The sequence below is a fragment of the Xiphophorus maculatus genome, chromosome 5 (assembly GCF_002775205.1).
Source record: "Xiphophorus maculatus strain JP 163 A chromosome 5, X_maculatus-5.0-male, whole genome shotgun sequence".
Lineage (NCBI taxonomy): Eukaryota > Metazoa > Chordata > Actinopteri > Cyprinodontiformes > Poeciliidae > Xiphophorus > Xiphophorus maculatus.
The window spans coordinates 22,593,829-22,610,016 of record NC_036447.1 but is presented as its reverse complement, the minus strand read 5'-3'; the positions used below and the strand labels follow the sequence as shown (position 1 = coordinate 22,610,016).

Genomic DNA, 16,188 nt, shown 5'->3' with positions numbered 1-16,188 from the left:
AACCAGATTTTTATGTTGAATGTAGAAAACTTCAGTGTTACCTGCGTTGATCCATAGCCTCCTTCAGACTTTTGCTGTTGGCTGAGCCATCTTACGATAGGTTTTGCCTCTGTAAAGGACTTTGAATAAAAGACAAAAGCCATTAATGTTTTTAAAAATGGAAAAAAAAATCGGTGTCTTTTGACAGCTTAATTCTATTTTACTGTAATGCATATTACAACCACTACATAACCGAATGAGCAACGGCCTCAGTAATAAACAAACTAAAGCTCTAGGGTCACACAGGAACATGATAAGCAAATAGTATTAGCAACTCAAGTTTATCACCCCCAGGCCCCACACACAAAATTACTAACCAATAAATAAAAAACTTCAATTGTCCACCTTTAAAGAAATAAGGGTAGTAATGTAACCTTTTAGCTTTAATTTTGTTATGGATTCTACGTTTCTTTTATATTTTATGTATATAATATAATGTATTTATAATGCATTTATATATATTTTTTTATATTCATTCTTTTATATTCTATGTATGTTCTATGTATACTCTGCTTATTTTCATGTTTGATAATATATCAGTTGTTCAACCGGGCGTTGTAACGTTGGTGAAGAGTGTGTTGACTAAAGGACAAACACTGTAATCTAGTGTACCAGTGTGGTTGTGAGTTTTTGACTGTCCTAAAGAGTCTGCCGCCTCCTCTTCTCCATTCAACACAAACCAAGCGTTACAACTCCAGAGCTCACTCCCGGTTTCAATCTTCTGTGACCTCTCCATGATTCACTATTCAAGCCTCCTTGTGCAGTAACCTCTACCACTACTACTTCCTCCACGACTGGCACCTTCAAGGCTCATCACTTCCTCAAATCCTTCAACTTAATCTGTTCAGCCTCCATCGCTCTCCCATATGCAACACCGCATGGAGCAGCACCCTGCACACTCTTCCCTGGCTTAAAACGCTACTCTTCAGCCATCCTGCCCTCTGGGAGGCGTTACAGAAGCCTACGGACCAGAACCACCAGGCACCGGAACAGCTTCTTTCCCACAGCTGTCACCCTTTTGAACGCCTCCTGACATAAAACATAAACTATAAGGACTGTACTCCCCTATCCTCTCATACAACAACACATGGACTATCCTCACACACACACACATCACGGACTGTTTTCTTCACACACACATACAACCTGTAAATTTTATCTGCCATTATTTATCTATAATCCATTCCCTAACATTCTTGTATATTGTGTATAATTTGTATAATCTGTGCATATAGCTCCCATATTTATATTTATACACAATATCTACAGTATATCTCTTTGCTATAACCCCTTATAGTCCATACATACATAGTCTTGTACATCTGTAAATAAATATTTATATCTCGTAGAGCACTTCTGGATAGATGCAAACTACATCTCGTTGCTTGTACTTGTGACAGTGCAATGACAATAAAGTTGAATTCTATTCTATTCTATTCTATTCAATATCACCCACTAATCTGCAATATTCATTAATATAATTGACTTTGCTCCCCTTTCGCTATTCCCTTGCAGTTATTCCACTCCCTAATAAAGAAACCTGCTGGACCAAGACATCTTCACTGTTTCCTGTTTCATAAACCCCTCTCCTGAGAGTTTTCTCACGAGTCACGTCGGTCATAACTTTTCTGCAAACACTCTGGCGTATGTCTTTCTAAAGATGTGCTCACCCTGTTGTTGACAAGGGCAAGAAGAGCATACGCAGTCGCTTCCAATGTGTTTTCATGGGTTGTGGATGAAGGCCAGTGGGATTTGTCTATGAAAGAAATAGCCCAAAAAAGCCAAAGTTTTGTCATTACACCATACTTGATAAATAATGATCATAAAATAAACAGATGCTTAGTCAGCACTACCTGGAGCAGCAAACTGGTAGAGAATATCTTTGTTCAGCTTATTTTCATTCGCCAAAGCATATGACGTTATAGCAACAGCATAGGGGTTGGTTAGTTGGGGAAGACGACTTTGCAGGTAAGTTACTGATTGGTAAATAATGTAATTCAGATGCTGCAAAAAAGACAGAAAAAAATGTGTTGTTGTACTTTTAGCCTTAGTTTCTTGATTACTATACCACATATTGTGCTATAAATAATTGTGGTGAGGTACCTACTGGAATGTCAGAACATATTGATCGCGACTCTTGCATGGCAATCAGGCAAAAAGCCGTCATGGAGGCATCTGAATCTCTACCAGCCACATCACCCTACAGATGTGTGTACAGGCATAATATAGATATGCATTACTTTGGTTGATTTCTCAGGTTTTCGCTTCAAAAAAGATTTAAGGACTACTTTAACTAAATCAAAAAACTTACAATCATTTCAAAATGGATCATATCTCCAACCTCCTTATACATTCCAGCAGGGTTCTTTGCTTTGAGAATAAGAAATTGAATAGCCTTGCAGATGACATTGCTGTCCACTTTCACCAGCCCATGGGCAATAGCAAAGACCTTGGCAACATAGGCAGTCAACCTAAATAGTGTCAAGAACACAGCAAGTTTCTTTTATGTTCAAAACCAATAGTTGCGAAACTTAGTGGTGTGCAAACATTTGTGAGTTATAAAAACAGGTTCCTTACCAAGTGCCACTTGGGCGATCAGGAAATACAGCAAATCCGCCATCATTTTTACGGTAAGCAAATTCATTTTTGTAACCTGCATGAAACAAAAATGTTTAACATTTGATGGCAGGTATTAAATCTTCATAAATCTAACAAAGGATAAGTAATACAAAGTCACTCTTAGTGGGTAAGTGAAGGCTCTGTAAATGTCTGTATATTTCTTCATTCTGATGTTTTCAGAAATAAATAATTAGCATGAGCGTACCGGTGTTGATGTGTTGGAGAGCTTCCGCTCGTTTCTGAAAGCCCACATCTTCCCATTGGTTGGTTTTGTCCAGATATAATGTAGCAATGACCGGCAGGGTCATGGAGATCATGTTCTGCTCTCCACAGCCTCCCGGTGCTCTGATCAGTGTTCCCATGGATTTTCCACTAATAGCATTCTCCAATAGTGAACTCATCTGTTCCCGTCCTTTGTGAGCAGGAGAGGTGCACAAACATTCTTAGATTATTTAGAAATAAAACAAAACTAAGCTGACCAGACCTCCTAAAAGCTTTAAGCACCCACTGCAGGTGGCTCAGACAAAGGTGGAGTATGAGCTTTGCAGGTAAACCAATAATAAAAATGTTTTGCTAATATTTCATTGTAAAAATACTGTTATCATCCCATGTGGATCACTTTGTGCTTAAATATTGATTTCAAATACTGTGTAACTTTCTTTGTATTTTTTTCCCTGTTTACTGCGTCTTACCTGTGACAAAGATGTGTGTATTCAAAGGTGTGTTTGGAACAAACTCTGTTTGAGGAATCTCACTATTTATAGTTTCGTCTTGTCTACCACCTAACAAAACAAAAATGTATTCAATTAGAGGAAATTGGTAGATTTCTTAAATGGCTTTCATTTTGAGGGCACACTTACTAACACCTTTCTCGGCAGGGGCAAGTAGTACATTTCTAATGGATTTTTTCAATACACCTCTAGGCTGCAAAAATAGTAAAGTAGTCCAAACAACAATGTGAATAAAAAGCAAAACTATTAAGAGACAGAACATCTTCAAAATTTGAGAAAAACAGTTCTAATATGGCATCCTAAACTCAGAAACCACATTAGTCTTTCACACTTACCACAACCCGTAATTTTCTCTCAATTCCATCTGAGAGGCCAGTCTCTGAATCTGTAATAGCTGCTTTAACCGTAATTTTGACTTCCCCTTCCTTCATTGGAATAATAATGAATGGTACAGCACGTGTAGTTTGGGCCCCGACTCTAACCATCTGCTGAAACCTTCGCCGCTTAAAGGCTGCGCTACACACATCTTTTTCTTCAAGGAGGTCCACACGTACCTTAAACGAGACAACAAGAAGCCAATGATAAGTGAGAGGCATCAGCAAATAGGTTATTAACAAAATTAACAAAAATGTAATGCTGTTTTCAGTCTAGTATATTGCATTTGCAATGGTTTTGTTGCTCATATACTGTAAATAATTTTTGAAATAAACTAAAATTATCCTGTCAAATAGATATTTTGATGACATATTTGATGCTCAGTTTGTACATCTTTTCACTGTGTCCCTTGTAGCACTGACTAAAATAGAGGTGCTCAGGCTGTAAAGTTCCAGACAGACTCACACTGACGGGTTCGTCATTGTAGTTATGTAAAATTACTTTAACTTCAAGTTGTTCTCCATGGACAGCAGAGTACGGTAGCCTGAGGTCAATGAAGAAAGTTTTTTCAACAATGACCTCTAATGGCTCTGCCACACAGATACCTTAAAAACAGAAGAGAGGACAAATTGGGAAAACATGATAAAAACAATATATGAATGGAAAAATGTACAGCAACCTGTATATTGAAGAATTAATTTAGCACATGAAAAAAATATTTAGTTAAAGCTTCATTATGTAACTTTAATAACGACTATGTTTTTTTTTCATATTTATTACATATCTCCTAATGTCGTGACAGTATAGTATGAGACAGATAATCTGTGAATAATAAAAAATAAAAATCAAGCTTCTCTTCCTCCCAATGATCCTACAGCCATCTGCAGAAATGCACTGCTCCTGGCCAGAAACAACCAGAAGCCAGGAGGAGTCTCTTAGAGCTTTCAATCACGATTGTGTATTTGCTGCTTAATGTGCCAATAGTGAAGAAACAACTTGTAATTACAGGAAAACTGTTTATCCGCCGTCGTCAGTGGCCATGCTAACTAGCCTGACCAGTCAGGCTCTGTTGAGGTGAGCCAGCGGTAGCATATCAGAGAGCAAGGGGGAGGGTTACTAGGGTGATTGACAGCGGTAAGACCCTCCTCATGGCACTAATTAGCTGTTTCTGACATTACAGCGTATTTGGCAGAGGAGTGCATTTTTTTTCCAGATTTTCTGTCTCATACTTTACTGTCACAACATATAAAAATGCAATAGCATGTAACAAAAGTTACATACGATTGCTTTAAGTGGTAAACCTTAACAACTTTTAAAGCTTTAGTAGATTCCAGCTATGTGTGTTAATGTATTAGCATTGCCTACATGGTTTTTCTTTTTACCATTTTTTTCTATCCCTTTTTTGTGTCATTATAATTCAAAAAGGTTTTTTCTAAGCCTCAAGTGCCGAACATGTGGAGGATTTTACAATTCCTTGGAAAACAAATTTGTAACTAAACTTTTTAAGGCTCAAACCTGAATTTGGTTCTATACTGACCACAGAATTATTCCACAGACCAACATGCACACTGAAATTAATATTAAAATATTCAAACTGATCCAAAGCCAAGTAAAGCAAGGAAAAATTAAATGTGGAGATTTACAGCATCCAGTGACAAGAATGAAACATCTACAATTTGGCTTGTTTTGTTAATAATGAACCTGGATGAAACAAACAAGGTACTGAAATAGATAAAAGGCAGTTCAGTCATATAAAATAAATATTTAAATGAGCTAAGGTTGTGAAAAAAGAAAGCAAAAGGGAGAAATATATATATTGATAAAAAAACAGCACACAGCTTAAGTACTCACCATGAGTGTTTGACAAACTAATTCCAGTCAGTTGCCATGTGGTGATAGAGTCAGGCAATGCATATTTTTTTCGAAAGGTTGTGCTGACACTGGCATAAAGAAACCATAAATCCCTTTAATAAATGTGGAACTTTCTGTTCTTGCGTACATTTCTTTGGTGCTACTCTCACCAGTCTGGATCGTCCCGAGGGCATCCAGGTAATGTGATATCATACCAAAGCCAGCTTTCAGGGAATTTGCTTCGTGTTGTTATTATGTTGCTCATGTGATAATCATCCACCTCACCTAAACACAAAAATAAGCACTGGTAAAACGGTTATTGAGCAGCTGTGGGGATGACATAACAATGTTATGACTAAAACAAAACCACCTAAACCCTTTCCCACTTACTACGGGCCAAATGAAGTATTTCTTCTCTTCGCTTAGCTTGCTCTTTTTGCATCTCATTACAACAGTGCAAGAAAGCTGCAACACAATCTGGGCCGTCCGAAATGTAATTGCTCCGCCTCTCACATGTGTATGCAACAGGGATGTCCTTCATACCATCCAGACAGCACTCTCTTTTCAACTTTTCAGTTGCATTATATGTGTTTGCTGTTGGGAAAGTGAGATTTAATGAGAAGAAAATATGGAGACAACATAATAAAATTTCCAAAATGAAACAATGAAACACAACAATACACAAAGAATGCTTTGTGTCTTTCATGATCCCAGGACAATCTCTGTGTCATGGTCAACCTGATGGGCACCATCATTTAAAATACAGACTGTTCTTCAGGTCAGACTTTAATGTTCACAAATGAGACAAAAAACTGACTCATTGACTCTCATTTCTTCTCTAGTTAACCATCTGATCCATCATCCCAAATAGAAACTAAATCAGACACTCTAATGCTTTATATCATCATAGATAAGATATTGCGTAAAGTGAAATCCAAAACTATTCAAACCATTGGCAAGTTTAAAATTGTAATAGTTTTAATTCAAACAAGAAGTTTGTTTATTGAAGAAAAAGGGACAGATATCTTTTAAAAGGTATCCTTACATCTTAGTGTTCCTACCAAACATTGATCCTGAACACACTCCATTTACAAAAGATGTAGATGGAGAATAAAATGAGCAAAAGATTACTTGAAATTTTAAGCGATTGATTCATCTTTCGATAGGCAGACAGTTAGATAGGTAGATAGGTATGTATGTATGGATGTGGTTGGGTTGAGGAACTTAGATTTTGCCCAGGTAGACATTGGAGGTTTGGGGTTTGGAGACTGGCTGCTCTGCTGGGGCTCGCATGGTGCCTACAATCCTGGCTGGTTCCGCAAGTCTCCGTGCCTTAAGCTTTTGTCAGAAGGACTGCTACCCTCACCCAGCGCGGCAGCCACTCTGTTGTGAGTCCCTTGTTCCTGGACAAGAGGGGACCAGTTGTGGAGCTGCCCCCATTGGGCCTCCCACTCTCTCTTGCCTAACATCACCACACATCGGTATGGTCTTGATGGGAGGATGGACCTTACAGGCATGGCAGAAGCACCATGAGCAATCCTGTCCTCAAGTCTTCAAGTCTACACATTTGATGAGGAACTTGTTGCCATTATCTGTGTAGTTTCAAAATTTTATACTTTTTTCTTCCGTTTGTCTGTTGTTTTAAACCAAAAGCAACATCTGCAGAGCATAATTTCAACTGACCTAAAATGAGGAGGGAATAATAGCTACAACTTACCCAATTTGCTTATGACTTCTGAAATGGAGGCAGCTCGTTTCTGCCGGTGATGAGACTCACATTTTAAATCTGTAATTGCAAGAAAAAATTTGCTGTTAAACAAAAAAAGGACAAAACTATTCTCCATAGTGTATGAATATATTTTAAAGGAGTTAGTAATAAGGCATCTTTAAAACTACATCTTGTTATGGGCCTGATTTATCTAACTTACTGTATGTCTAAGCACAGTTGTTTTAAACAAGTTGCTTGTAAATTATTTTCAGTACATTGTTTTAAAAAATCTACTTTCTCATTTTAACAGTTGAAACACTGCTTTTAAAAAATAAATGTTTTTTTTTCAGATGTTATGTTGTTAGAAGCTCCTTTAAGTGCTTCATCTATGAGAGAAACAGTTATATAAAGTCTGAGTCTGTAGTAAAAAATAAAAACATGAGTACATATAGACTGAGGAACAAAATAAGTCTAATAAGTTGCCAGGTTAGGTTTTTAGTTTGTACTCTAACACCTTAGGATCAGGACTTACCTGTTCTGTAGGGTGTCTCAAAAGCTGTGTTGGTCTTAAATAACAGCCCAGCATCATTGAACACATTCCTGCTATTGTTCCCACCACCTGGACTGCAGCCTGTGTCATACTGCTCAACCACATCCCAAATCTGAGCAAAGGAGAGGTTATTCAAATATTTAAAATCTTTACTCTTAATGATTTCACAACATGTTTGGCTGTTAGTCTAGTGATGATGCCCTTTTCTTAAACAAACCAGCTTCTCCTATAAATTTTGAAAAAAACATTTTAAAGTGTGTTCAGGATCAATGTTTTGTGGGAACACCAAGTTGTGACCCTGTTTTAGATACTTCACAAAGCAGTTGATTTGTTGTGAAGTCGAACATTTTGGATTGTCTTCTGTAAAAGTATGTAATTGGTTATAATAGGAACTGATTTAAGCTCAACTGTTTCATTATTGGATTTTACAGTACAAGTGTGTTGTGTTAATATTATTGTAAAACGGAAGAACCTGGTTAGTACTTTATGGAGCAATGTACAGGAAACACACCGAGTAGCTTCTGTAATGTGCTGTTTTTTTGTGGCAGTTTTTTGCAGTGTTTGCAAAATAAATGTGTTGCATAGGAGACGAGTTGGCCTATCATTGTCAGCAGAGAAAAATCTGTATTCCACGCTTCTACTTTCATAATATATCATTGTAACATGAACTTTACATTTTCCATAAATTCCATTTGAAAGTTAAATTTCCATATCTTTTTGTGAGTAGTTATATATAACTACTCATATATATATATACATATAAATTTTTTTTGCTTGTTTTTTTTCCATGTGAAGTTAAAAATTAATCATCTCTACATGATCATCATGTGGAACAGATGTATTTCAATGTGGGAAATTGCTATGGATTTGAAACCGTTTGTGGTAAATTTTCAAATTTGAATGGTATTGTGATGATAAAAGTGTTTCCCAACTATGGTCCTGAAAACACATGTTTTATGCGTGTCCTTGCTTCAGCCCGGCTGATTTCAATTGATGACGTTTGCTGAGCTGCAATGATCTGAATCAGGTGCATTAAAGGAGGGAAACGTATAAAACATGCAGGGCAGTGTGCCTTGAGGACCAGGGTTGGGAAATACTGTGTCTATACAAACTTATCGAATCACTTTGAATGTCATTTTCTTCTTTTTTTTTCAAAGCATAGGACAGAAATCTAACATGTTAAACTTGGAAAAGAAAAGAAAAATTAAAAATTGCCTTTTTCTGTGTCAGACGGTACTTATTGTTTAGAATATAGACCCCTTTGTCGACTGCAACCAGACCCACTTTTGCCCCTGGATCTCCTGTGATTTTAAGCTCAAGCATGCCTTTTTCTCGAGGCAAGTATGATTTCTTGTTTGAGCTTAACGTCAACTAAAAAAGAAAGAGAAAAAAACCCCATTAGAGCCGTGATTTGTTAAATCCTGGACTTTACTTGCAATGTAACATTTCTCTCACCGATCCCATGCAGGTGTCTTCCACGTCCACCCAAACAGAGTCAGATACCACTTCCTGGGGAGTTGGATGGAAGTAGGCAACGAGGCGAAAGGATGGCAGCATTTCTTTGGTAATTGGAAGTATCATGGTGATCAGTGACTGACTTTCTCTCCTGTGTCGTTTATACTGGACCAACTGGCCTCTGCTGAAGACCTGTGGGAAGGGTTAGTTTAACTATGCAACAAAGGAAATCAGACTCTGAAAGGATGCCCATTAACAAGACGTAAATTTAAAGAGTGTTTCTCACGAGGCATGTGATGTCACAATGTTTATCCTGGCCTTTAAAATAAAGATTAATCTTCATGTTTGTCCCCAATTTCAGGAGTGTCGTGTCCAGACCTGTAGTCATAGATTTCAGCTGTTAAAGTGGGACAATCAACGGAAGTAGAAACCCATGTATTTTGTATGTTACTGATATTACCATGGTCAGAGTTTATTAAAATATGTCTAGAAATCACTTACCTATGTGGATGTAATTGCTGCTTTCATGTTGATATGGGTAGGCTGTCATGTTGACTGATGCTTGTCTTTCATAAGGGATTTGAGGAACATTTGTCCTTGCCTAAAATTAAACAAGCATTTAAAGAAAGGAAAAAAAAAAGTAATTGACAGACTAAATCTGTGATATTATGAAATAGGGCAGAAGAAACTGGTTTCTGTGAATATTGGCACAGCTATGCTTGTTATATACTTGTTTCGCTGTCTTTACTAAAAGTCGGCCTTCTATCACCTGAAGAACATTTCCAGGATTAAAGGACTAATGTCTCAGCCAGATCTAGAGAAACTCATCCATGCGTTCATCTTTAGTCGCATTGATTATTGCAACAGCGTCTTCACAGGTCTGACCAACAAATCAATCAAACAGCTGCAGCTGATCCAGAATGCTGCTGCTCGCGTTCTCACTAAAACCAGGAAGATAGAGCACATAACACCAGTTTTAAAGTCCCTACACTGGCTCCCTGTAGCTCAAAGAATAGACTTTATAATACTGTTGTTAGTTTACAAATCACTGAACGGTCTAGCACCGCAATACATTAAAGATCTGCTGTTGTTGTATCAACCTTCCAGACCTCTCAGGTCTTCCAGTTCTGGTTCTGCTCTGCATCCCCAGAACCAGAACCAAATGAGGAGAAGCATCTTTCAGCATCTATGCACCACAAATTTGGAACAAACTTCCAGAAAACTGTAAAACAGCTGAAACACTGACTTCTTTTAAATCTCGACTAAAAACCCACCTGTTTACGATTGTATTTGAAATGTAATCAATTACAAATTTATTGATGGAACTTGACTTAATGATTGATTCTATGTTGCATTGTGTTTCTGTGTTTGTAATGATGTAAAGCACTTTGAAATGCTTTGCTGCTGAAATGTGCTATACAAATAAAATTTGATTGATTGATTTACTACAAGTCTTTTACATCTTAAGTGAGGGGTGTTTGACCAGCCAAAAACCCTCCATTTATGCACATGAAAATTTGAATGTGCACTCATCTCAGCTCTCTCTAGTTGACTCTAGTTGAGTCAATTGATATTGATTGTTCATAGACATGACTTACATTTGATTCTGTTGCATTCTTCCTCATTTTCACCTAATCCCCCAAACCCCTCTCACCCGCAGAAAAAAAAAAAAACAAAACAGAGAGAAAACTACATTTATTGCAGCTTTTGCTCCACAAAAATATAAAATAAATGGGTGACTATCATGATGTAGTAGTGACCATGGACCCAAATGCAGCAAGGCAGAGATCTGTCTGTCCTACAGCTTTGGGTCATGGAGGAATTTAAAGCAACTATCACCACATCAATGCACTTTAAGTCACTGGCATACCTTCAGTTGGCTCATGTGTAGCTGTTGTCAAGACAACTGCATCTGATTTATTGTTTTTTGATGTTTGGTTTAAGGTGGCAGTAGTTAAAGTTTGTTTAATATTAAACATTAAGTTTAATATGTGTGGTAATTTTAGTAAATTTGTGTTGATGCTCATTAAGTTTGGTTAAGTGTACATTCAAATGTGGGGGGAACTTTTATTTTGTTCCACGAACCATGTGTTGCCCGGGGAAGCATTAGCTGGCCCACTTAGAGCCACATGGGGCATTCAAGCTCAAGAAGCTGATCGCTAGAAATTAAACTTTATTCCTCTGGAGTCAATGCGGCTAATGAGGTACGGTTTTGTTTATTTGTATCTTTTATTTATGTAAATAGTCAATTTATTGTGAACTGATTTGGGTTTGTGTTACCTTTTGTTTTTAGTTCTGAGGGCATTTTTGGGGACTTTGTAAGACGTGTCCACAATAAATGGCTGTAGAAACCAAGAACTGCGTTAAGCCTTGATTAAACTCGAGAGGAGTAACATCATGTCCTAAAAGAACAACATTTTTTAGCATTCACCTATAGATTCTGAAAAGACTTCACAGCAGCTGCTGTCTTAAAAACAAAAAAAGAGATGAAGTTTGGTTGTATTTTTTCAAGTAGTTAAAAATACACGAAAGAGTTGACTAAGAATTTATTAAAAAAAAGGAAAAATACATGGAAATCAGGAAATTATTTCACAAAAAAAGCCAAAAGCCAAGTAGGTCAATTCCACCTTTACACTACAGAAGAGCTATTAGACATGAAGGGTCCAAATGACTTACTGTAATAAGTAGGGGATCGGAGCTTGCCACTGTATTGATGGTAAGCCTCGCTAATCCACTGGCTCCAGTTAAACCACTAACTGACCCAGGATCAACTACCACAGCCACACCTTTCGCTGGACTCTCATCAGGATTTAAAACTTCGATCTGTTAAAGAAAACAAATACTTGAAAGCATTGTTTTAACTTTTACAATTATGTTTTTTTAATGTTCAACACAGTCCAACTCTCTAAGTAACATGCAAAAATCCTTTTACAGTCCTGCAAACCCTTTAGGCCAAGCTTATCACTGGTATTACTACCATCGTGTCAGAAATGCTTCCACTGATTAAGTAAAACCAACAAAGTTGTTTTTTTGTTATGGGGAGGAGGGCCTACACATTTTTCTGACATAAAGATGTTACTTACTGTTACATCAAACGATACTCCTGGTTTGAAATATCTGGGCGTTTTCTTAAAGCTGATGGTGTAAGGCGATGTGACAATCTTGATGCCTCCCAACTCAACTTCCACCAATTCACCACCTATTTTTAATGTTTCATAATTAGCGAATCACATATACCTCCAAATATTGATCATGCGTAGCAAAAATTATTTTAAAAAGGCTTTCATTTCCTCTTGTCATGCTTACCATTCTCTGTCAGTACACTGGCTTTTATAAATATAGTTTCCCCAACCAGGCTGTTCACGTCTTTGATCGTGTTGATGTTCTCCCTTGTTATTTTGGCCTCTCCTTGGCCTTCAGTAATCTAAAATGGAATGAAACATATTTTACCATAAAACATAATACCAAATAATAAACCATGTTGGAAAACCACTAACTGTTAAAAAATCACAGCAACATTAGAATTGTATCCTAATTAATATTTGTCCAGAAAAGTCTAGAACAACTTACCGGAATTCTCTGGAGAGAATCAGAAATGCTTTTTTTCTGATTTTCATGCATAACTCCAAAAACAACATAGGCTGACCCATCCACTTTTTTACCAAATGTGTACCTGAAACCGTGAATTAAACAACTTATTTTCAGTTACAGAGTAAGAAGTTCCTTTTGTGCATCAATCAATTTTCCATACGTAGCTTCAATGTTGAATTTGAGTTCTTTGCTGTCCACATAGAAGCAGGGCTGCAAAGGTTTCACTTCCACCTCAAAACTTGGAAGCACTGTGAAATGATCATTGCACATTTGATCATCTTCTCCATTTGATGGCCACAAGTGTAGCAATCCTACACTTACCATATTCTTTAACCTCAAACTCTGACACAAAGCTCTGTGTGCTGGTGCTGAACTTTGCAATTACCTTCCAAATTCCTGGGCTTTAGGAGAAGATGCACGTCAGTAGGCAGAGTAGATTATTTTCAACTTGCATCATAATGTAACTTACCTTACAAGTTCACCAAGTTGGTACATTCCAGAGTGTATTTGTGAATTCATAACAAAAAAGGTAGACTGTAAAATGGCGCCATCAGGGGTCTAAATAGAAACATTAAATAAACATTAGTAATCCTTTGTAGGAACCATCAGTGTAAAAGACTCTTTCCTTCAGAAGCATTTCTGAAGGAAATTGTTCTTTTATCCATTACTGTTAAACAATAAAGCCATTCAATAAGCTAGAATATGAGTTATGATAAAGGTAATTTATCAAATTAAAAGTGCTTCTTGAAACAAATAACCTTCAAGCAGGTATTAAACATGCTTTTCAACAGGCCAAATTTCTCATCATGTGTTTCACTCGGTGAATTAAATTACTGAAACAAATGACATTTTTTAAATAATATTGTAATTCAATGGGTAGGATTATATGTTCGACTTGTACTTAAAACTAAAATGCTCTTCTAGTTAAATATGTGACAGAAGTACTTCTTGCAAAATTAGTATGTATACGTATTATGTTAAATTTCTTAAACTTTGATATGGTTTCATATATTTAGTTTTGCATATAGTACAATACCACAATCTGAATGTTAATTAAAGCATCAGCTTCGGATTGGGACGCTCTCTCCACCGGTTCCATGCCAGGCCTGATTGCAAACAATCTGTAGTTGACTGTCAAACAAGCAGAGGGCAGGCACTTGTTTATATGTCTCATCACAATTACACAACGTTTCAGTTTGCTGAAAAAGCAAAACGCATTTTCCTGTGAGAATAACTATCTTTATTTCTAACAATAATAACTGGTTTTTGAACGCAAGTCATTTGTTTTTTGTTTTTTTTAAACTTCCCCTGTGTGTGGTAGTTTGTAGTTTTCTTGGCAATATCGTAATATTACATGCCTTCATTTGCATGCTAGGCAACATTAAGGCCCCGTCCTGAGTCCTGTTCACACTACAGGATGCAGCGACACTGAAAACGATGAATGCTGTGCTAACCAGTGACGCTCTAACACAGAACGATAAAAACCCCCCAAAAACAACAACAACAACAAAACGACCACTCCAAACAGCGCTATATTTGTTCCTTGCAAGAGTGATGCACATGGAGAATAGAGACAGAGACATGGACCTATTACGTCATTCTTGTTTTAAAGAACTCAACCGGTAATATATGATCATTTCTGGAAGGATGCGGATAAAAGACATAACGCACAAGTCATACTTACCATTGCTATTAGGGGTGTAGATAGTTTTGTCAGTCTGGATAAAAATATAGCCAGGCTCAAAAGAAACCAACACAACTCTCTCCAGCAAATGGTCGCCAAAGTCTGCTTGAAGGTAAACGTACTGCTTTCTTTTCGAGTCAATTTCAAACTCATCGGCAGGGATCTGAGGAACAGTAACCCGGTTAATTAAAAGTTAGATCATTTTAAAAAATCAGCTCATTTCAATCTACAGTGTGTTTCTGAGATTACGTTGTTTAAAATGTTACACTTTACACAGGGCAAGTATAATAAGAGTAGTGCAGAATTCTGAAATATATACATTAGTATATATAAAAAGAAAATAGATGTAACTATTTTTTACACTAACATGAATGTTAGCCGTGAAACACTTTGTAACAATTATGTAACAAAAAAGTACCTAAAATTTTATATTAAATTAAGCATTAGTAATGGGTCTTGACATAATTTTACCGTTATTCTTCCCAGACCCTGGAAGTTTCCTTTTTTTGTAAGCCTCACAGGTGTTGATGCTAATTTTTTTGCTTTTGTTGGGAAACTCCACGCAGCAATTTCAACAGGAACCTCTGCTTCGGATTCGCAGTCTTGAATTTCCACAAATATGTTTTCTGTCGCGCCGACTCGCAACAAGTTGGGGGCGGACAAAACTTTCCTGTTGAGGAAAAAAAAAAGGTAGAAGTTGTCCAATAAACTACATGTAAAGAACAACTTTTTAAAATATGTATATCAATTCTTTCATTCCTGTTGAACAGAGCCAGCAGCTATTTTACAATTTAGAAGAAAGCATATTCCATAAAAGGCTAAAACCAAATCTAAATTGAGTTTTACTCCAAATGAAAGGTAAAATAACAGAGTGAAATGTTTAACCTTCAACATTTCAGGAATTAACATGATCTAGTGGTAGAACGATGAAAAGTTTCATCATAGTTCTGGACTTGGTTCGTTGCTTTATTTGCTCTAAATAAAGCCTGAGATAGGCAGATAATTTACTGGCATTTTAGCGCAACCAGTACTTTGATCTGAGTGACACAACGATGGAATCAAAGTTTAAGCAGTACTTTTAATATTAAATAATTACAAATCACCTTTTCTGTTTTATGTAAAGTTTTTATCTGGTAACTGTAGGAAATGTTTCAATTTTGCTGTTTTTAAAGCATGTTTGTCTCAATGCAATCGCAATGACAGTACAATAAAAATTATGCAGACGTAACACTGTTGGGATAAGACATTGCATTTGGTAAAAGCACACATCAACTATGTTTTTCCATGAACTAAAAGCAAAATTAGTTTCTAAAATAAACAAATTCTAAAATAAACAGGTTCTGAGACAATGAATGCATTGTTAACTGCAGCAAAGAATCAAATCAAGAGTTGAATGAGAAAGAGCCGTTGGCTCATTTAATCTAAGAGCAACTTGGAACAAGTGTCAATAAAAAAAGAAAAAGTTTTCCAAATATACTTACAAAGGAAATGCACTCGACTGAGAAGTCAAACAAGAAAAAGCCACCAGCAGGAGCTGGAGAGCAGAGATTCCCATCATTGATCCCATCTCTGCTGCGGCTTCGGA

The 16,188-nt window shown here is 36.8% G+C and overlaps 1 protein-coding gene across 2 annotated transcripts in view; it reads right to left on the bottom strand.

Moving 5' to 3' along the window:
• The window catches only part of LOC102235154 (complement C3-like), a 25,896-nt gene extending 9,708 nt beyond the window's left edge, over positions 1 to 16,188 (bottom strand). The window contains exons 1-31 of one of the 2 annotated variants that reach the window (XM_023334673.1): positions 16,085 to 16,188; positions 15,075 to 15,273; positions 14,604 to 14,766; positions 13,956 to 14,050; positions 13,389 to 13,477; positions 13,241 to 13,320; positions 13,080 to 13,167; positions 12,899 to 13,001; positions 12,635 to 12,752; positions 12,412 to 12,527; positions 12,005 to 12,151; positions 9,830 to 9,929; positions 9,615 to 9,706; positions 9,329 to 9,520; positions 9,089 to 9,244; positions 7,856 to 7,985; positions 7,333 to 7,401; positions 6,006 to 6,209; positions 5,786 to 5,900; positions 5,616 to 5,704; positions 4,230 to 4,369; positions 3,725 to 3,943; positions 3,519 to 3,582; positions 3,351 to 3,440; positions 2,864 to 3,070; positions 2,617 to 2,692; positions 2,351 to 2,510; positions 2,147 to 2,239; positions 1,893 to 2,043; positions 1,710 to 1,795; positions 42 to 119 (exon numbers count right to left, since the gene is read on the bottom strand). In XM_023334673.1, the coding sequence (XP_023190441.1) occupies positions 42 to 119; positions 1,710 to 1,795; positions 1,893 to 2,043; positions 2,147 to 2,239; positions 2,351 to 2,510; positions 2,617 to 2,692; positions 2,864 to 3,070; positions 3,351 to 3,440; positions 3,519 to 3,582; positions 3,725 to 3,943; positions 4,230 to 4,369; positions 5,616 to 5,704; positions 5,786 to 5,900; positions 6,006 to 6,209; positions 7,333 to 7,401; positions 7,856 to 7,985; positions 9,089 to 9,244; positions 9,329 to 9,520; positions 9,615 to 9,706; positions 9,830 to 9,929; positions 12,005 to 12,151; positions 12,412 to 12,527; positions 12,635 to 12,752; positions 12,899 to 13,001; positions 13,080 to 13,167; positions 13,241 to 13,320; positions 13,389 to 13,477; positions 13,956 to 14,050; positions 14,604 to 14,766; positions 15,075 to 15,273; positions 16,085 to 16,170 (3,795 nt within the window). In that variant the 5' untranslated portion in view covers positions 16,171 to 16,188. The remainder of the gene's footprint in view (positions 1 to 41; positions 120 to 1,709; positions 1,796 to 1,892; positions 2,044 to 2,146; positions 2,240 to 2,350; positions 2,511 to 2,616; positions 2,693 to 2,863; positions 3,071 to 3,350; positions 3,441 to 3,518; positions 3,583 to 3,724; positions 3,944 to 4,229; positions 4,370 to 5,615; positions 5,705 to 5,785; positions 5,901 to 6,005; positions 6,210 to 7,332; positions 7,402 to 7,855; positions 7,986 to 9,088; positions 9,245 to 9,328; positions 9,521 to 9,614; positions 9,707 to 9,829; positions 9,930 to 12,004; positions 12,152 to 12,411; positions 12,528 to 12,634; positions 12,753 to 12,898; positions 13,002 to 13,079; positions 13,168 to 13,240; positions 13,321 to 13,388; positions 13,478 to 13,955; positions 14,051 to 14,603; positions 14,767 to 15,074; positions 15,274 to 16,084) is intronic. The other variant, XM_023334675.1, reaches the window with a different exon arrangement.